This window comes from Sceloporus undulatus, chromosome 5 (genome assembly GCF_019175285.1).
Source record: "Sceloporus undulatus isolate JIND9_A2432 ecotype Alabama chromosome 5, SceUnd_v1.1, whole genome shotgun sequence".
Taxonomy (NCBI): Eukaryota; Metazoa; Chordata; class Lepidosauria; order Squamata; family Phrynosomatidae; genus Sceloporus; species Sceloporus undulatus.
Genome location: NC_056526.1, coordinates 14609909 through 14632034, shown reverse-complemented (window position 1 = coordinate 14632034; position 22126 = coordinate 14609909). Strand labels below are relative to the sequence as shown.

At 40.4% G+C, this 22126-nt stretch overlaps 1 protein-coding gene across 16 annotated transcripts in view; it reads left to right on the top strand.

The window, feature by feature from the left end:
* The window catches only part of PLEKHA5 (pleckstrin homology domain containing A5), a 216570-nt gene that overhangs the window by 123243 nt on the left and 71201 nt on the right, over positions 1-22126 (top strand). For 15 of the 16 annotated variants that reach the window (XM_042466705.1, XM_042466699.1, XM_042466698.1 and 12 more), the window contains 3 exons: positions 584-667; positions 3847-3967; positions 15982-16086. In XM_042466705.1, coding sequence (XP_042322639.1) covers positions 584-667; positions 3847-3967; positions 15982-16086 — 310 coding nt within the window. The remainder of the gene's footprint in view (positions 1-583; positions 668-3846; positions 3968-15981; positions 16087-22126) is intronic. The other variant, XM_042466696.1, reaches the window with a different exon arrangement.

Below are 22126 nucleotides of genomic sequence, written 5' to 3'. Positions count from 1 at the left end.
GCTTTGGGGCAGCTTCCGGATTCTTAGGATGCATGCATCATTTAAACAGCATACCTCCAAAGAGACCCGAAGCAGCTTTATTTTGGCAGTCTGTAACAGGCCTATGTAAAGAATGTATTCACAAAGAAGTTAATAGATTCCATGACAGACCAGGTATGTGTACTGAGTTGTCATATCACTTATATGTTTTTCTTTCTTCCTTTACATGTTGCCTAGATTACCACTAGTCAAAATTTGTGTTGATAGCCAGTGCCTCACACTGATGTCTATACTCAGCCTTGACCTAATACATTTGCCTGCTGCTTTTAAAAAACATTCTAGCAGGATAACCAGGCTTAGTGTGGATAGAATGATTGTTCAGTACAAATGTTTTATGCTAAGCTTTAAAGGATTGCTCAACACTGGAGTTTAAAATATCCTGCTTTAAGAATCATTAGTTGGTGTTACTGTATCCTGTGAGAAGCTGCACGTAGGCACTAATTAAAACTGTGATTAATTTGGCTTCTTGTTGCCTCCTGCACCTTGTAGTTATGTATAGAAAAGAACTTGTGGGCTTATGTTTTTCCCCTCTATTTCCTCACAGTCATAATGAACGAAAAGTGACTTGCAAGCATCCAGTTACTGGGCAGCCATCACAGGACAACTGCATTTTTGTTGTGAATGAACAGTAAGTTATTATTTTGCTCAATAATTACAGGATTCTATAGCTATTCATATTAACATTGGCCATTCAAATACTGTCACTTGACCATGCAGTTGACGAAGTATTATCTGACTTCTGTCAAATATTTCATGTAGTGAAAACTGCCCTTATATAAGTTAGTTTGCATTTTTAAATTGCATTGCAGTATGATCTCATAACAAAAACTGGAAGGAAGGTTTCTTGATTGCCTGACCTTCAGGAGCCAGTCTGCACACATACATATACAGTATACACATTTTAGAAGACAGTTGCATAGTTTGTAAATCCAGCAAAAATTGCTTTATTTACACATTTCACCTATCATTTGCATTTCTACTAAAAACTTTACATGAACTTGACTGTTAAAAGTGGCACACAAGCTTTTTAAAATTGAGATTACCTCACAGGATCATGTGCCCAAATTGGTCTTATTCTTATTTCATATTCTCTTTTCTTTTGGGGTTTATGTTATGCTATCCTGTGTGCTAACACAAAGCAAGCAATTTTCACATAAACATTGGTGGATAAGAATTTTAGGTATAGGTTTATTTTGTCCCATTATGTTTGCGCAGAGAACAAGCAAAGCAGATTTGTTGTTTACCACCTTCAAGTTAATCCTGACTCATCTCAACCCTATTGATGAGACATCTCCAAGAAGCCCTATCCTCCACTGCTCTGCTTAAGTCCTGTAAATTCATACCTGTGACCTCCTTAATAGAGTCATTACATCTAGCACATGCTCTTCATCACTTTCTACTGCATTCTGCCTTCCCTAGCATTATTGTCTTTTCTAGTATGTTGTGGCTTTTCATGATGTGGCCAAAGTACATCTTGGCATCCAGGGAAATTTGCAGCTTGATGTGTTCTGGGACTCATTTGTTTGTCTTTTTGTCTCTCCATAGTATCCTCAACACTCAAATGAATTGATTTCCTTCTTATCTGCTTTATTAACTGTCCAGCTCTCACATCCATGCATGGCAATAGGGAATACATGACTTGTACAATTGTAACTTTTGTGCTCAGTTGTATATCTTTACACTTTAGGCTCTTTTCTACTTCTTCCATAGCTGCCCTCCCCATTCCTAGTCTTCATCTGGTTTCTAGACTCCAGTCCCCATTCTGATCAATGTTTGATCCAAGGTACATGAACTATTTTACTGTTTCAGTTTCTTTATTGTCTAGATTGAATTTGTGTAGATCCTCCGTGGCCATCATTTTTGTTTTCTTTATGTTCAGCAGCAAGCCTTTGCACTTTATTCCTTGCTCTTTCTTAGTAGCTGTTCCAGCTCGGTGATGTCTTCTGCTAGTAGTATGGTGTTGTTCTCACATCTTAGATTGTTGATATTCTTTCTTCCTATGTTCACTTCTACTTCTGTTCCTACTCATCATATAATATTTTCTGTGTACAAGTTGAACCAAATTTAATGAGATGCAATAATGCATGAGAACATGGTATGGGAAACATTATTCATTGTCTCTTGCAGCATTTGATTCTCTCCTCTATCCATTTATCAAAGTTGGACTTTCATTAGCCCTTTAAGTAAATACATGGTCATAGGCAATCTATTCTTACTGAACTGTGTTTGCAGATGTGGTGATGACTTTAAAACTTTGGGGTTTTATATCAATTCATGGAGATTAAAGCTGTCAGTGTCTATTAGCCATGATGACTATAAAGGGCACTCTGGTTAGTGTCATTGGCAGTATTCATCTCAATACTGGTTGCTGGAGTGCATTAGCAAGATGGAGGTGGTCTAGTTGGCCGTTATGAGGACAGAATGCTGCACTTTATACAAAGGCCTTTAGTCTGATTCAGCAGATTTCTTCTTGTGGTTGTTGATGTCCTTACCATTATCTCAAAGTTCCAATGACAAAGGGTATAAATGGCAAAACAAAACAAAAATATATTGTCTGGACAGGCTTTAATGTCTGAAAAACTTAGATACAAATACGAATACTTGATACAAATACAAATTTACTGCATACATAACATACTGCTCTCATTCTACTGGGATAAGCAAAGATATTTAATTGCTAAAATGAGTACCGCTGTGTGGAAATTCTTGGTGTTCGCTACAGCATTCCTTTGTAATCTTTCTTAAATATCATCCTGACCATGGAGATTAAAGAGAGCATCCAGATGATCCCATGCCACATGTCATATGAAAATATATGCTTGTACCAGTTCATCCTCTTTTCAGCTCTTGTTGATGCCACAACCTGCCCTTATGGATGCCAGAAATTCACTGTCCAGTTATCCAGATATCTGAAGCAATAGGTTTCTTCCTGATCATTCCTCTCATGTATCAATTCTTGTTCTTCCTGTTGGAGGTTATAGCCCTCATACTCATGCGTTCATTTTCATTTCACCCAGGTCTATTCCCCTAGCTTGATTTATCTTTAATTTTTACATGTTCAGCATCCTCCCTGATGCACTTACCTTCTATCAAAAATTTCACTATCAACTTTCCAGTTTTTCCTTTGAGTTCCTCCATCTCCTTATCTGGCTATGATAAATTTGCTATCAGTCCAAAGGATTAACATCTTGGAAGGAAGCATAGTAGTGTGGTTCTGACAATATCACCTACCGGCTTTCTCTGTCTAAAGGAAAAGTAGAAGTACATAAGTTATCCATTCAAAGACTTCAGGGAAAATGGGAGTCTTGTCAAGCTCTTGATTGCTGTAGGTATGCCTGACTTCATTCCTGTGTCTTACTGCTACCAGGAATCAGCCCATAACTTGTTTACATATGCTTTCTTCCCATTTGAATGCAAGCGCCTTACATTTGTTCTGCTAATCTGGATTTGCCTGTAACACTTGCTTACAGAATGTTCCAGAAGAGTGTACACATCAGATTTATACACACCATCAGGCACTTAATTTTTTCCAGCACCACCAGGCCTGAGGAAGAGGGGTGGGGGTTGAATGGAAGAAAAGCATTGTGAGAGATCTTTCATGTGATACGTTGAAATCTGCTAGGAAAATTCTTCTAGATGTTTGTTTGTTTTTAATTGCACTTTTGTTTTTGCCCTAAGTTGCTTGCTGGGAAATTGAACAAGTAAGCATATCCAGCATTTATTAAAGAACAGCTAGGGATACTTTTTCATAGTACTGTAGTTTGCATAAACAGCAGATTCTAGCTTTATTGCATATTCTATTTCCAGGACTGCAGCAACTATGACATCTGAAGAAAAGAAAGACCGGCCAGTAAACATGATAAGTGAAGCTGCACACTATAATTTGACATCAGATTATGCTGCGCATCCAGTGAGTCCTCTGGGCAGAGTGAGTTGTTATATCTAGTATGCATTATTTATTAATACAAAATTATTCAGCTAGTCAATGCAGTATGGCACTGAAAAAGAATTACATCGACAGTTTGATGCAAGTCATCTCATTTCCAAATGTGAAGGCACTAGCTCTGTGTTGTTGGTGGTGATGCTGATGTTATTATCAGGATCCTTGTCATCTCTGTCATCATTAATATACCTGCCACTTTTAAGAGTAAAAACCTTCTCAAGTTGCTTTCCAAAGGAAAATATATATCAGTAAATGATTAAAAAAATTAGTATGCAACAGAATCTTGTAGCACCCTTGAGCCAAATTGAAAGAGAAACGTTGTTAGCATGAGCTTTCATAGACTTGAGCCTGCTTCCTCACATTCATGGTGTATAGTAGGAAGTCCATGGACAGACCTCTATTGTCCGGGAAAGCAGCCAAAGGGCTGATAAGGCAGCTAGTTCTCAAACAAACAACCCTCTCCCAGCACAGCAAAGTCAGTGTAAGCTACACAGTCCTGGAGAGATGCAGTAGCTTTACCAAAAGGGATTACCAAGAGAATTGTCAGACGGTCCGAGGTTCAGGGTAACAGATAGGCAGGTCGATGAAGCAGTCCAAGGTCAAGGTTTCCAGATATTCAAGACAAGAAGCCAAGGAGCCAGAGACAGAGTCTTTCCTCTAAAAGAGTCAGATATCCACTGGCAAAGAACCACACATGCTCCAGGTGCTTAAGAAGGCAAGGAGCTGACCTTCAGCTGTGCCTGATTACGAAGACGCTTCTGATAAAGCCTCCGAGATCTTCGAAGGCCCTCTCTTTCTGCTCGACGCTCATTGAAGGTAGGCACACTGCCCAGATCCTCCTCCATGTCCACAGCCTCGGCACCAGGCAAACTTGACTGCTGAACCTCTGGAGGGGCCATAGACTCTGCTCCAGCAGAACTAGGGCCAGCCTCTGGCTCCTCCATTACAGGTTCAAGCCCCTGGGGCTCTGGCTCCTCCATTATAGGTTCAGATCCCAGAGGCTCTAGCTCATCCTCTGAGTCCTCCAAGCCATCTTCCAGGCTGGGCATGACATCTATAGAAGTCTGCCTATGGAACTGCTGTTTTGAGGTCTGAGATGGAATGCCCAGGGATACCATTCAGATGTATCATCAATGAACTACAACCTGTTCTGCATAATAATACTGCCCTCTCAAGGACTCTTGGTGGCAGGCCTTTACTCACCTACTCAAAGCCTCCAAACTTTGCAAAGTTACTTACAGGAAGACACATAACATAGATTTTGACATGGGTACAAAGCCTTGCCACACACCCAGATGCCAACTCAGCCTACACATCTGTTCAGGAAATGTCATCACCTACAATATTAGAGGGACTTTCATTTGTTCATCCTCTAATGTGATTTATGCCAGACTGTCAGTAATGCCCTTCAGAGCACTCTACTGGGCAAACAAGCTAGTCCCTGCAACAGAGGATAAATGGACATAAATCAGACTTTAGGAAAGGGAATCCCCAAAAAGCTGGTTTTCCTGGACATTCCTTTTCAGACCTCAGAATAGTGGTCCTTGTAGAAAAAAACTACGAAGGAAGATTGAAAAGAGAAACAGCAGAATTGAAATATAGCAACAAACTGCAGCCCATCAACAATGAGTTGAACAGAGATAATGGTTTCCTACACACATTATAACACTAGCTAACCTCCCCCCCCCCGCCTCATGGGGGCTCTTGGACAGTTTATCATGTCTTCTTTTTGGTTCCCACACCACATCCCAGTACTCATTTATATGATTTTCTACTCACCTTGGCTTTAGACAACATCCTGCCTCTTGCTTTGTGCCCCAATGACCATAGTTAAAATTAAACTTGTCACCTCATCTCCACACCCACAAAGTTTTGTATTCCTATGGACATTCCCCCACACAGACTGTTTATGTAGATCTGTTCCTGGACTTTCCACTCCACTCTATGCATCAGAGGAAGTAGGCTCAAGTCAACGAAAGTTCATGCTAATAGCTTCTCTCTTTCAGATTTTCTGGACTAACACAGCTAAGTCTTTGAATGATAAATAATAATAATAATAATAATAATAATAATAATAATAATTTAGCCATCTCATATACTGAAATAATTTTTAAAATTCTAACCTGGACTTAATTTCATGGCTGTTGCATAGTTTTTTAAAAAAGGAATCCTCTGGTATTATTAAAGTCTAAACATTAGACTTTACCTGGCTTTTTACCTATAGTTTGAATTTTCATGGGCTAGAGCAGCCATTCCCAACTTGTTGCCATTCAGATGTAGATGTAGAATTAAAGATATCATAGCCAAAGCATCTGGAAATCATCTGAAGACATATCCCCCCCCCAAAAAAAAGCTGGATCACTGAAACTTTCTGCCACAGTTTTAGAAAGCTACACTTGAATTTGAGTTTTAATCCCAGTTCATTATGAAATCAAATCTTTTACATCCTTCAGATAACTAACCTTCTTCATGTATAAACCATAGAATGGAAATTTGTTTCCTTCTTCCAACCTGTTTATGAATAAACTAATGATGTCACAAGCAGACACAGTTTTCTTCTTAATTTGTAGTGACAAAATCCTACATTTGGCAAGATGGAAAGCTTACGAGAATTGTCAAGAATTGGTTAAACTGTCTTCAAGCCCATGATGTTTATTTTAAAAACAGTGTGTAGAGAATGGTGCTCGGAAGGAAGTGAATGGGAGAAATCTCTTCCAAGACTCTTCCCTTTCCAACTGTTCTCTAGTGTATATACCTTAATTCTAAAACTGCTGTTTTGTGCCTATGTACCCAAGATTAATTCCATAAACGTTGGAGGTTAAGTTCAATTTTTCAAACACAGTGAGCACTTTAATAAATGTTCTTTTTCAGACACTTGAAATTGAATCCTTAGCTTTTAGCTAAAAAGTAATACAGTCTTTACCAATTGTTTTTCCATTTAAACTTTTAATCTGAACTAGGAGAAAAATATCCAGCTCCTCTTTCATACCCTATTTTTTTTTTATGCATTTGAGACCAAGCCAGTAGTTTGAAATGTTAAAACTGAGTGAAAGAAAGATTCAAATTCCACCCGCTATTTCCCTAAACTTTCTAACAACAGTAGGGAAATACTTTTTGGGATAGTTCCCCCCCCCCCCCCCCCCCCCCGGTAAACAAAATTATTTGGTGACATTTTTATCCCCTAAATGCCCCAGAGCAATATTATTACCTGTCTTTTATTGCCCTTTGTCCCTGGTCCCCACATGGCCAAGCAGAGAATTGCTCTCCAGACCAATTAAACTAGGAAAGAAATAGCATCTTATACAGAATGTAGGCCTGGAACCACCATCATCTTTCTTCTCCTGTATGATTTTTTAACACGTTTTCCTCACATAGAAGCCAGTGGAGCTTCAAAAGTTGCATGGTGTATTTTGTGCATTTTGATTGACCAATCTAGATCCATTTGAAACCAGTTTTAGGACAGGATACAGAGTGGAGACTGCCATGGTTGCCGAAGTCGATGATCTGCATCTGGGCATTGAAAGGGGAAATGTGACCTTGTTGGTGCTCTTGGACCTCTCAGTGGCCTTCAGTACCATTGCCCACGATATCCTTCTGGAACACTTGAGATATTTAGGAATGTGGGGCACTGCACTGCAGTGCTTCCATTCCTATCTCTCAGGCACATTCCAGATGGTGTTGCTTGGAGACAATTGCTATTCTAAAAAGGAGCTAAAGTCTGGTGTCTCCCAGGGTGCCATCCTGTCTCCAATGCTGTTCAACATTTACATGAAGCCACTGGGTGAGATCATCCATAGATATTGGGGCGGGGCGCTATCAGTACGCTTATGACACCCAAATATATTTCTCTATGTCTCAGACTGTTGCAGCAACTAAGGATGGCATCTCTCCTCTGAATGAATGTCTTAGGGCAGTAATGGACTGGATGAGGAAAAACAGACTCAAGCTGAATCCTGATAAGACGGAAGTACTTACTATAGGGACCCCCAATCCAAAATTGGAAATATGTCAGCCAGTTCTGGATGTGGTCACACTTCCCCTAAAGGACTATGTTCGCAGCTTGGGGGTGCTCCTGGACTCGTCACTTCATTTATCAATCCAGATAGGTGTGACGGCCAGGAGCGCTTGTTATCAGCTTCGGCTGATATGCCAGTTGCGGTCCTTCCTGGAATCGGGGGACCTAGAAACGGTGGTACATGTGCAGGTAACCTCTCATCTCGACTTCTGCAGTGTGCTCTACATGGGGCTACCCTCGTGCCAAGTCCGGAAACTTCAACTGTTGCAAACATGTCAGATTGATCGCCGGTAAATCATGAGCTTGACCATGTAACACCAATTTTAAAATCCCTTCACTGGCTGCCAATCAATTTCCAGGCATGGTGCAAGGTGTTGGTTATCACCTTTAAAGCCGTACATGGTTTGGGTCCAGCTTACTTGCAGGAGTGCCTTCCTCATAGTCCAGCCCGCACACTCAGGTCCTCTGGGAGGAACTTATTGCCGCCAGTGAAGACCAGGATTTTGGCTGCTTCCCAGAGGGCCTTCTCATCTGTCACTCCTAAAGAGTGGAATGACCTGCTGGATGAGATCCGTCACATTACCACCCTACATGCCTTTGAAAGGGCTATAAATATGTAGCTCTTCCAGCAGGCCTCCTCACACTGACCTCCCCTTACTCCGGTATCGACTGCCCTCCCTACCCAAACTATCTTTTTTGAATCCGCCTTTTTAATTATTTTAGTTGGGATTTTTAATGTGTTATTGTCTTTTTTTTCTCAGTGGGAGGGAATGGGAGATTATGATCTGTTGTTTCTGTTTTCAGTGTGTATTTTATTGTATTATGTATTGCACTGTATTCTTTAACCTGCCGCGATCTGTAGGGAGACACGGGATATAAATAATTTTATTATTATTATTATTAAAGGTGTTGCTCTTTTGTGGTTTTTCAATTTTGTTGTATTCTTCACAACTATGTTTTCCAGCAAACAGGTGGAAAACGTAGGGTGCATCTACACTATAGAAATAATGAAGTTTAACACCACTTTAAGTGATGTAGTGCCATCCTATGGAATCCTGGAATTTGAAGTTTCACAAGTCCTTTAGCCTCCTCTGCCCAAGAGTATCAGTGCTTCACAAAACTGCAAATCCTAGGATTACATAAAATGGAGCCATGACAGTTGAAATGGTGTAAAATTAGATTCTACCCTTCAGAATTATAGGGTGGGCTTCTGATTCTTGACAGTGAGGTTTAGATTTTTCATTACTTTTTCAAAAAGACAGCTGAATTGGCAATAATCTGAACTTTGTAGTTTTAACAATGAAAAATTAGGCCAATTAGCATTTTCATCTTCCTTACTTCTGTTATGAGTGTTGGGCCCATAACAGCAACAACATACTGTCAAGTAGGTCAAGCATGAAATGAAACCTACATCTGAAGTGCAACCAAGTGGGAACAGTTTTCATTAGTTCACCAGAATTTAAATCTCATCAAGTTGATGAGAGTTGGCAACAATAGTAATTAAACAAAGCCTAAAGGGGGGAGAGTGTGCTACAGTGTATAGCCTTACAGTATTAACCTCCCTTTGGAATTAATCAAAATAGTTTATGAAGGTGATATCTAGGGAAATTATTCTGACCACAGTTAAAAAATATGTTCATATGAAATGCATTAAGATTATAAGTGTGACTTGCAGTCTCTGCAAAGAATAAGAAATTTACATCTAGCTTTTTAGATATGAAAATCAATACATTGTATCATGCTTTCTAGATTCTATCTACTACCTCGCATTTCATACTCTAATGCTGAAATAATGTGATGGAGATATTAAGTAAGCCCTTCCTTGCTTATATGAATTGGGCCTTCTTCGTAAACACCTATTTTACATGATTATCCCCATTGCATCAGAGGATCTCTTTGTGATTCGGGAGATCACTGTTTCAGTTCCACACCTAATTAAATGTGTGAATTTGCATAATCCAGAACTCAGAAGTTACTTTAAAGTTTTTAAAAGTAAGCCTTTAATTTCCTGTCTCTCAAAAGTAAATACATTTGATTCTTTTTGTAAGTTTTTTTAAAAATCCACTCGATGCCACAGACTCCTGGGTTGTCCTATGAAACACTCTCTCATCCACCTTGTAGTACAGTGGTACCCCGGGTTACGAAATTAATTCGTTCCGCGGTTAATTTCGTAACCCGAAATACCTTCGTAAGCCGAATTCCCATAGGCGCTAATGGAAAAATAGCTCTCTGCTGCCCTCCGGTGGCGGAAAATAGCGCCGCGGTTTTTTCGTAACCCGAAGAAACCTTCGTAAGCCGAAGCAATAAATCCCTATGGGATTTTTTCGTATCCCGAAAAATTCGTAACCCGGCGCATTCGTATCCCGGGGTACCACTGTAGTTGCCACCACAACCAGAGCAGAGCAGATAGCAATAGCACATGGTACAACATAAGACAGCACTTGAACCATGTGATTTTTCATTTGTAGAATTTAGAAAGTTATTTAGAATCAGCATGGTAAAGTGTTTTTGGTGCTGGAGTATAACTCTGGAGACCACGGTTCTATTCTCAGCTTGGCCATGAAACCCACTGGTTGACTTTGAGTGAGTCATATGCTCTCAGCCTCAGGGAAAGGGAATAGCAAACCACCTCTGAACAAATCTTGCCAAGAAAACCCTGTGATTGGTTCATCTTAGGATCACCTTAAGTTTGAAATGGCTTGAAGACACACAAAAACAACATGTAGAAAGACCACATCCTCATAACTCCAGAGGACAGGATCAAAATTAAAAATGACCTGAATAGACTAGAAAGCTGGGCCAAAGCTAACAAAATGAACTTCAACAGAGAAATGTAAGGTACCTTCTGTCAGGGGTGCTTTGATTGTGATTTCCTGCATGGCAGAATGGGGTTGGACTGGATGTCTCTTCCAGCTCTATGATTCTATGGACTATAAAAGTACCCAAGAAAGTAACAATTGCACTATAAAAACAGGAAAGTTATCCCTTCTTTAGTTTTTGTCATACAGTAATATAGCTGTACAATTCTGTTTCTCTGTATTATGTTCTGACGGCCACCTCTTGTCCTGAGTATAGGTTATATATGAGACAATCAGATATTGTGGCACTCCCATTACTCTAAGCCAGGGGTTCCCAACCTAGGGGGCGCGCTGGCACAGGTATGCGCAAGGAGTCAGGGAACGGGGGCGGGGGTCCCTCCTCCTCTCCCTGCCTTCTCCTGGGTGCAGGCACCCAGGGGGAGGCAGGGAATAGGGGCGGGGGTCCTTCCTCCTCTTTCCCTCCCTTCCCGCGGTTGCCAGACAGCCGTGGGGAGGAAGGGACGGTGGGGGCTGCCTCCTCCTCTTCTCCCCGCAGTTGCCAGGCAACCACGGGAAGAAGGAGACGGGACTACAAGCCCCAGAGGCCTTTGCGGCCGGAAGTCCCACCCCTTCTCCCCTGGTGGCCTCCCTAATTGGTTGGGAGGCTAAGAAGGGGCGGGACTTCCAGCCGCAAAGCCTGCTGGGGCTTGTATGCAGCCGAAAAATCCTGCCCCTTCCTGGCCTCCCAACCTATCAGGGGGGCCACGGGCGGGACTTTCATCCCCAATGGGGGTCACGGCCCAACAAACGTCGGGAACCGCTGCTCTAAGCACAAGCCATAGCTTTTTGTGACAGTTAAAGACTTTGCTGTAGTCAGTAAAGTGCATGCACATTTTCTTCTGGAATTCCCCAGTGCATTCCATTATCCAGCATATATTTGCAACATGATCCCTAGTGCCTTTTCTTTTCCTTAATTGCAGAAAATGTGCTGAAACAAAACAAAAAAATCCCAATTTTACAGTTGATAAATTCAGTAAAAGAAGGAAAGACATCTTTTACAAAGCCTAATGATATTAAACTGCTTTAAAATACCCATTATTTCAATTCCTTTTTTAAAAAAGAGAGCTAAATACAGGTTGGTTATACGTTGAAAATATCAGCTTTAAGTAAGACATTGGTTAAAAAACAATGCTTGCACTATTTCATTTTTTTTTAATGGGCCTATTTTTATGGGGAGTGGGGGGCCTAACATATAAATGATAGTGTAATATTTTGATAAGTTCATTAAATACCTTTGCTATTAGTATATTATAGTGAGGCATAGAAAACTTAACAGTGCTTTGATGCATTAACCATAATGGATATTTCTAATTTTCCTATGATGTGCATTGATAATAAGACTTACATACTGCTCCTTCTATGAAAGTGAATCTTTGTTCAGAATAACCCAACCTGACAGATGTTTGGTTGTCATGATCATTTATTATTTATTCCTTAATTTTTAGTTGCCTGTTATATCTAGTAGATAAGAAAGACAGTGGGGTGTCACCATTACTCTTGCACCTTTTTCTCTTTAATGAGCAGGCTTGTTTGGTAAAATCACTTTTAACTTAAAGATATGCTTCACCTCATTGATTGCTAATAACTCTCTAATGGACCATATGTCAAAGAAATATCTACAGTAGTTGTAAAAGTTAATGGAACCTAATTGTGCACAACTGAACATAGTCATCCAATGGAGCAGTGGGAAGGCAAGATATAAAATATATGAAGTTCCAGGATGGGTCAGATTATGGGTATTTAATAATTACAGGATATTAGTAAATTCTGGATATGTGACCTAACTGTGAGAATCCATCTTGAAGTCTTAATCAGTTTCACCTAGAAGAAGTTTACATGCAAAATTGTTTACCTTTAACTTCTAATTCGCTACATATTTGTGATATACAGTCACCCCTCTGTTTTTGCAGACTTGGGATCCACATCCCTCGCTTATGCGGGAGCAGCAAATAAAGGCAGATAAAATGGGGGTGTGCCCATGGGCATGCACTACCATTCAGGACAATGGGGCTTGAATATTGGCAGTTTTTGTTTTCATGGGGGGGGGGGGGTCTGGAACGGATCTCCCACAAAAACAGAGAGGCAACTGTAATATCTACTGCTAAGACATACCCCTCTTTGCTGCATCCCTAATAATACTTACAAAGGGAATGGTGGTAGATCTCAGCATGGTTTATTCCTACCCTACCTCCTCCCCTCATTACAAAGACAAGTGAACAAACAACCAAGTGAGGGAGACCTTGCACTAATTTGATTCCACTAAGATTTTATTTCTCACAGTGACTGGGGAAGGGAGTAATCTCAGAGTCCTTGCCAAATCTCTTCAAGGATGATCCTAGAGGCAGAAAACACCTGAGTGAGCTTATTAAGACAAAATAAACATTTTCCAGTTGCTTTGGTTTCGTATAAAAGTAATGAGTCCTAGTCACTCTCAGAAAACTACTTCTATAGTTTTGAAAATAAGGCATCAGCGAATGCTTTTAGGTTTCTAATTTGTCTGATACACAGTATCAGTTACAATGGGCTGAGGTAGGACACCCCCCCCTTCACTGTTTGTTGTACCTTTAACCATAGAACAAAAATTAAAATGATTTTTGAAATATTAAATATCTGTATAGAATATTGGCTATTTGCCAATAGGCACATGTATTCCAAGCTTTCCCTAGATAGTACTTCACTGGTAAACACCTAGTAAAATATGGATTCAGTGTATCAGTTTTGTGGCTGAGAGTACATGATGTATACACTGTTCTTTGCTGCAAGTGCAAAATGAGAGATTCTGTATATAATCTTTTACATATTTCCAAATTGTTGCCCTGTAGGTGCCTTGATTCATTTAGCTGCAACTCAGCTTGGTATTAAATTTTTTAACCACTTTTAAAGAGTTGCAAATGGCTGATAATCAGATGAACAACAGAATGAAATAGGCATCACTCCTTATAAATCATGCCACTTTCTTGCATTGTGAGGCGGGAGCCTTATGACAGGATCCTTACGACTGGTCTTGCTCCTCCTACACACTTGCAGTGCAGGATTTAATAACCATCAATCAGTTTCTCCAGCCTGAGTGAGAGAGCTAGCCCCTCCCCCAGTTTCCTCCTGCCTTACATAGATCATGACAAAGATGCTGCTCCACTCAACTACCAGCCATGTATAAAAAAATTTGGAGGCCCTGTAGCTGAGAACGCCTTTTCCTCCCAGTGCTTTTCCATCCTAAAGGGGATAGCTGGAAACAGGTGAATGGATTTAGCCCACAGTCCTGATTTCAAAACATCCCTGACAGATGGCCATCCAGCCTCTGCTTAAAGAACTCTAAGGATGGAGTGTAGTGGAGTTTCCTTCCTTAGAGGTCTTTAAGCAGAGGCTGGATGGCTATCTGTCGGGGATGCTTTGATTGTGAGTTCCTGCATGGCAGGGGGTTGGACTGGATGGCCCTTGTGGTCTCTTCCAACTCTATGATTCTATCCTCAGATGAGGTATCATGGGATGCCTGGCTGGTGGCAAACACATTTTTTGTGACGTGCATCCAGCTGATGGACCAATTTACCCTTATTGCATTATTGGTGCCCTTTTTGAGTGAAATTCTGCAGTGATGATTCACTGGGCAGAGCCAAGCAGCTGGATTCTCAGGCTGACTGGCTGAGCCGGGAGAGTTTGGACCAGGGAGAGTGGCTTTGAACTCGCTGGTCTTTTTCAAAATGAAGGTGTGGCATCCCGTGGGTGGATTTCTTTGAATCAGGGGAGAACCACATGTTCCCTTATTTCATTTCAAGGTTTTGGACAAAGGTTGCTCTAGCCTTCAATGCACTGAAGATAAGTTGGCCAAAGGTACTGTCTTACACTTTTTCTCCAGTTGTGTTGTTGTCCATGGTGATAAGGAAAATAAAATATGGAGAAGGCAGAGGTGAATTTCATAGCACCTCAGTTGCCTTGGCGAGTGTGGTTTTCAGAAATAGCATGCAGATACAGGAAAGTTGGGTGCTACCTGCTTGGCCAGATCTGAATCAAAGAGGGCTCCTTAATGTCAACCCAGGCTAGTTACAGCTGTATGCATGGAGATTATGTGGGAAATGTTAGTGACTGAAGGATATGGGCAATATGTTATTCAGAGCATTCTGTCAGCTAGGAGATCTTCCATAAAGCATCAGTATTAGTCCATCTGTAGATAGTGTAGATGCAAAGGGGTGTGTCCTCAATCTGCATTAGTGGGATCCATCTTGGTTTTTCTGCAGGTTGTGTTCTGTTGTGTTTGATACTATTGGGGGGGGGGGTCTGGAGCCTCAGTGGAGCTTCTTATGTCATCACTGGGAGTAGGGACTAGCTTTCACACTTAGGGTGGAGAAATTGATGGTTATTGAGCCTTGCCTTGGAAGTGTGTGGGAGGAGCGAGACCCATCATAAGGATCTTGTAAGGATTCACTCCCACTACTGCAGAAATGCACCCTTCATGGTAAGTACCAATGTTCCATTCTAGCAGGGAAGAAGTGGATGTAATACACCTTCCCCATGTTAAACTTGAACTGTTTGATGAGATTTGTAACGCACTTATACAGTGGAACCTCAGGAACCTCAGGAAATTGTGCCTCCTCAGGAAACTCCAGCATGATAGAACACATAGCTTGTGGAAGACATTTGTATGTGATAACATTCCAGCAATGAAGAACTAACTCTCATACTGGTTTTAGCTCTTTGTTATTTAAACTCACCCACAAAAAAGAAAGCAAAAGAAACAGAAAATCTTTAAAATTTCAGTTGTGTGTGTTCCTGCTTTTCCCCCCAGTTCTCTTGCTAAATGTTGAGCTTTGTTCTAGCCCCTTTTACAAAAAAAGTAGTGCTATGGTTACACAATATCCTATTACATCCCAGTTTTAAGTGTTTTGATCCAGATAAGTCTTGGGAATTGTCTCTGTACCTCTTCAGAAAACATGAAGAAATGCCTGAGCCAGCATAACCTGCAACTAAATAACTTACCTAAAAAGGAAGAAAGCCGTTTGTTAATAAGTCCAGAGGGGAGCATATGATGAGGAATGGCTATGTTTCTCTGTGGATACTCATGCATTTGTATTCCCTTCATATAATAGATACCGATGTTGCATTTTCACATGTTTTTTCATTCTACTTTTTAGACATCACGCTCTTCAAAGAAAGTTCATAATTTTGGAAAGAGGTCAAATTCCATAAAAAGGAACCCCAATGCGCCTGTTGTTAGACGAGGATGGCTTTATAAGCAGGTATTGTCTGTCATCTTGCTGAATGCAATATTCACAGCTATTTAATGTGAAATACAGTATTGAAATGACCAGAAGAAAAAAAGAACAACTCTCTTCCATTGCACAGAGTTGTATGACAAGGCAAATTTGTTAGTGCCCAAGAAAATCTGGCACTTACAAATAAAGTGATTTTGCCTTCTGTATTTCTTGTGGGAGTTGATGAGGTGCAGTGCTGCAAGGCTTACTGTCCCTAGCAGGATGGGACTGGAAGGTAGATTGCTTTGTAAAGCATTTAATCATTTAATAATTTGCAAGCACAATCAGTCCTCCATATCCACGGGTTTAACATTCATGGATTTGATTTTTTTATTTTTATTTTGATTTTTGTGAATTTGACCATGCTCCTCCCCCTCCCCGTGGCACAACCTAGAAGGGTACATGTGCACTTTTGGTAGGAGGGGAAGAAAGCCCAGGATGGGAGCAATTTGGAAGGGCACCTGCATCCTCCTCCTGTCCTGGGCCTTTCCCCCTTTCCAGTAGGAATGGGGAAAAGCCCAGGAAAGGAGCAATTTGGAAGGACACACGCACCATCTTCCTCCTCCTCCTTCTGTCCTGGGCTCTCCCCTCCCAACAGGAAGGGGCGGAAAGCCAAGCCCAGGACCAGAGCAGATTGAAAGAGTGTACTTGCTTCTCCTCCTCTATCCTGGGCTTTTCCCTGTATTTACTTTTTTTTTTTTTTAACTTTCACAAGGGTCATGCACCTCTAACCCCCATGAATGTCAAGGGCAGACTGTAATGCCTGTACTTTAGTTATGAGTTTGATACTTCATTATTATTATACTTATTTTATCCCCTGAAATAGGACGGACACTTACAGATTCTCTTTGAATCATGCACACTACAGTAATGCTGTGTTTTAATAATACTTCTTTATAAACAAACTTCTGCTTTATAAGCAAACATGAACCAGCAGTGTGCTCCAGCACCTAAAAATCCAATATGATTCTAGGCTGCATCAACAGAAGTATAGTATCTAGATCAAGGGAAGTAATAGTGCCAATCTATTCTGCTTTGGTCAGACCTCACCTGGAACACTGTGTCCATCTCTGGGCACCATAGTTCAAAAAGGATGTTAACAAGCTGGACGTGTCCAGAAGAGGGCAACCAAAATGGTGAAGGGTCTGAAAACCATGCCCTGTGAGGAGTGACCTAGGGAGCTAGGTATGGTTAGCCTAGAAAAGAGATGGTTAAGTAGTGTTATGATAGCCCTATATAAGTAATTTGAAGGGTTGTCATATTGAGGATGGAGCAAGCTTGTTTTCTGCTGCTCCAGAGAACAGGACCCAGAACAATGGATGCAAGCTACAGGAAAAGAGATTCCACCTAAACATTAGGAATTTCCTGATAGTAAGAGCTGTTTGACAGTGGAACACACTCCCATGGAGTGTGGTGGAGTCTCCTTTTTTGGAGGTTTTCATACAGAGGCTGGATGGCCATCTGTTCAGGGTGCATTTATTCTGTGTTCTGCATTGCTGGGGTTTGGACTGGATGACCCATCTCGTCTCTTCCAACTCTATGACTCTGTGCAATGCCAGATAAGTAACTCTTGTACAATGGGCCTGCTGTAATGGTGGACTAACAATCTGTGGATTGGAGCTCCCACAGATCACCTCATCCCATATTAGTCAATAGCTGCACCAATGCGGGCAGCACACATCACCACCCATTGAAAAATATGAGGTTGAGTTCCCACTTTTTTTTCCATCGACAGGTGATGGGGGGACTGAATCCCTATGAATGGGCAGGACAAACTATAATTATTTGTTCAATTTATTTTTGGATTCAGAAATCCCAAAAAATGTAAAGCATAGTTCTATTCATCATGCTTGCTGAACTTAAATAACTGATATTCTAAAGGGAGTATATCATTCGAGACAAAGCAGTAATTTGTAAGATTTCTATGCGTAAGCATTAATCAAATTATTTGGCTTGTGTAATCCTGATGCTTTGTATATCACATTTCAAAGGTTGTAGTACCTGGATAGGGGACTGGGAAAAAATACCAGTTGCCATAGGCTATATCACAGAGGAAGGCAGAGCCAAACCAGCTTTGTGCCTTATAACACCCTAAAAATTCTTGAGGTCATCATACATCAACAGGCACTTTGAAGGCACAAAAGCACACATAATAAACCCTGTACATTGATTTTAAAAAAACACACACACACTGATATCTTGCTTGAATCTTTAGTTCATGGTGAAAGTTTTATGGTAAGATATACAACAATGCCAGTCAGAATGCATCAGTAGCTGTTACAGCCCACAATTTCAATATTTGTTATTTTCTTATTCTCTGAACTAAGCCATTTTAAACTCTGTTTATGCATTTGTTTCTCCACACATTTAACTTCCAGTGGAAAGAGATTAATGTAGTACAGATGGTCATTAACCTTTGTCCCTGCAGGTCCCCTGTGGTCCCATCAGATCCTACCCACATAGTGTCTACACACTTGTTTGTGAGGAAGAAGCCTGATGAGTGTGTTGATGTCTCCATGTGAGAAACGTATTTAGACATGGTTCCAGGCCTGCAGCAGACTTTCTTGTTATAGATAAGCTTCCAGTGTATTGACAGCATAGGGATGAGGCCAGCACATGTGTCCCTAATCTCTTTATGTATGATGTTAATTATTGAAAGAAAATAGTGACCATATAGGTCTTGAGTGTGGAGTTCATTGGAGGTAATCCTTACAATATACAAATTAGACAGCTCTTTGGACCTGTAAATCATGTATACCCATCCTCTTTATTTAAATGACTAAAGTTTGAAGTATCTTGAACAAATCAGAATTCACTACATGATATGGCTTTCAGATATCATAGGGTTATAAGTTGTTAAACCACTATTGGCATGTCATTACAAAAGATAATCTTACAGTTAAATAACAGTTAAACTAGAACTAGTTTTTAAGTGTTGTCAAAGCAACAGTGACAAGATAAGTGTTATTTATGTTTTTGCTGTCTAACACAAAAATTATGGAACAGCTTACCGGAAGAGATCCGGCTAATTACATCATTAGACTCCTTTAAGAAGGCATTAAAGACGGATCTCTTCCAGCGAGCGTACCCATCCGACCTGGTCTGATAATATGGAAAAACAGATGCTCCAGATGCGCTGTTTCGCATATTGCAACACCCTGGCTGACTGGCACTGTTGATATTGATGTTGTTATTGTATTTATTATGTAAGGTTGTTATATAATGCTGTTTTACATTTGCTGTTTTAAACTGTCATGTATCTTGTATTTGTGACATTGATGTAATCCCGCCTCGATCCACAGGGAGAGGCGTGAAATAGAAAAATAAAAATTATTATTATTATTTAATCCTTTTCTGCTTAGCCAACCAACTTAAAATTTGGTGCAGAAAAGTCACCTTCAGAAAGCTGAATACCCTGGCCTGTTTATAATATAGTTCTCATGAGTGGCAGGCCAATGACTCTTTTTATTAGGTTATTTCTCAGTACTGCTCTCAGAGCGCTACTTAAAATGTTAAGCAGGGTGCTAGATATAGCCTTCATAAACCTTAGCCAGATGTGGGAGGTTGCTTGTTTTGAACTCTGTACCAGAAATTTATTGCAGACCTAAAACTATCCTGACAAAGATGCTTAAGTTATCCTTTCCCCAGAAAATACTGTACATATCTTGTATCCTTTTGATCTTTTGTAAACTAGCATAAACATGAACTGTTATTGGGTGAGATAAAACCGTTTATAAAAACAGGCATCCTATTCAAACTATAGAAATGGGCAAAGGATAGCCTGCTGCTTAGCCATTTTATTTGTATTTACCTGTTGGTAAATGTTACATTCTTTGTATTCCATTTCCGTAATGTTGTATTATGCATGTATATGTAGTTTCATGTCTTAAAGAGTGAAGCTAGCAACAAACTATATAGTGTCCATGAAGAGCAGTTGTTATATGAAGCATGGCAAAACATGTAAGTCCTTAAAATATTTGAGGTATCAATTTGGAATTCATGAGAGTTGAAAACAAATGTATTTGAAAATTTGTTCAACACCTTGTATAATGTGCTTTCACAATTATAACAATGCAGGTTAAGAATTAAGGTTCTCAGCAGTTGCATTCTTCTTTTACAGCTCAATGGGATTCCCAAACAGCAAAACACCCAGATTCATAATGTGGGCATGCATGTAGTCATCAAGCTTTTTTTATTTGTCTAACTAGTATGATTTGCTTTTCCTCTCATGCATTTCTAGGCAGCTGGTCTTCTCAGAAATACATCTTCTTCCAGATGTCTGCATCCATTTGATGCAAGTTGTGCACGGGGATTAAGCAGGATTACAAGCATTCAGTGGTAGAACGTATGCTTTTTGTCTAGTAGATTCAGTTTTTGAATATATTAAAGTGAGAGGGCTAAGGAAGAAACATGTGGTTGTTAGCTGCTCTCAGGACCTCAAGTAGAGCAGGCAGTGTAGTGCAAATTGAACCAGTGATCTCACTTGGAGTAAAGGTGCTCCATGTGTTATAGCAATGCCTAAAATGCCTGAGGAGCTCACATTTTCTTCCTTTTCAGTGGGAGGGGAGTTTTCTTGACTGCCCCTACCAACTGTTTTGTGCCATTTTCAACAAATGAAAGATTGAGGAACAGGGATCTGACAATAGAAGAGAAAATATTGTCAGAGACTCCAGTTTGAACTTTTTGTAAACTTAGCATATTTGTTTAAATGATCTGCTCACAATCAGGTTTGTGGGAACCTGATAGCTTGAATAGCATTTGCATCTAAGACACTAGAAAGTTATTCAGTAAAAACAGAGTTTGAATATTTGTTTTTCTACCTGCCGTGCTTATCTTGAAAACAAGACAGTCAATACATCTGCTGAATGAACTTAGCAAAATAATTATCAGCTGCTCTTTTCTGTTTAAAAATATTCAGGGATTTGGCATTCTCTCGCTCCTGGATATCATCTCAAGCCCATTCACCAGGAGCGTACTTAAAATTCACTAATACCCTTTCTTCTTTCAGCAGATTAACATATTTATTAAATTTTATTATCTAAGGGTACACACACTGCTGTAGTGGTGGTAGCCATTCATTTTCAGAAATGCATTGCAAATTGGTTATAGACATAAAAGCAAATAAAATTACTTTAGGGATAAAGTTTTTATATTTAGAGGCATTTATAGGCAGTAACAATGCTACCAGGAACAAGACTTAAGACATGAGGCGAAAGAAGGCTTGCGTAGCTTCTTCAAATGGTTTTTCCCCTCCCCATACTTTTATTGATTATGTTTTATTTATATCCTCCCTTCTTCTCCACGCTGGCACAAACCCCACTCAACATGGCCAGTGGTCAGAGATTATGGAATTGAAGCTCTGGTGTTCTGGGGGGATGTATTATTATTATTATTATTAACCTTTATTTATGAATCGCTGTAAATTTACACAGCGCTGTACATGCAATCTTTTTAGTTAGATGGATCCCTGCCCTCGGGCTTACAATCTAAAAAGACATGACACAGAAGGAGAAGGGAGTGGTGGAGGGAAAGGGTAAGAGGTCCAGCAGTTCCTCCCTACCTCCGAGGCCTGGACCAAGGCAGATGGACTGGAGGGAGGGCCTGGCTTCATAATGGATGGTTAATCATTTTCCAGGGAAAATACATACTCTCAAGTAGGATAATGCATATACAGTACATAGCAATACAGGAAATGGTTTGATAAACAGGCACCAAAAGAACATCAAATAGTAAGTGACAATTAAGCAATGCCTGGGAAGGCTTCTCTGAACAGGATGGTTTTCAACTCCGTTTTGAAGCTGGTTAAAGAAGTGATGGCTCTTGCTTGTGGGGGAAGAAGGTTCCAGGAGTGAGGGGCAGCAAGTGAAAAGGGGCGAATCCGGGATGGGGCAGAGGAAATCCTGGGCTGGGACAGCAGACCTTGACTACCAGAACAGAGGGCCCGAGTGGGAAGGTGAGGAGAAAGAAGGTCTGATAAGTAAGGAGGGGCTAGTCCATGGAGGGCTTTAAATGTTGACAGCAGGAG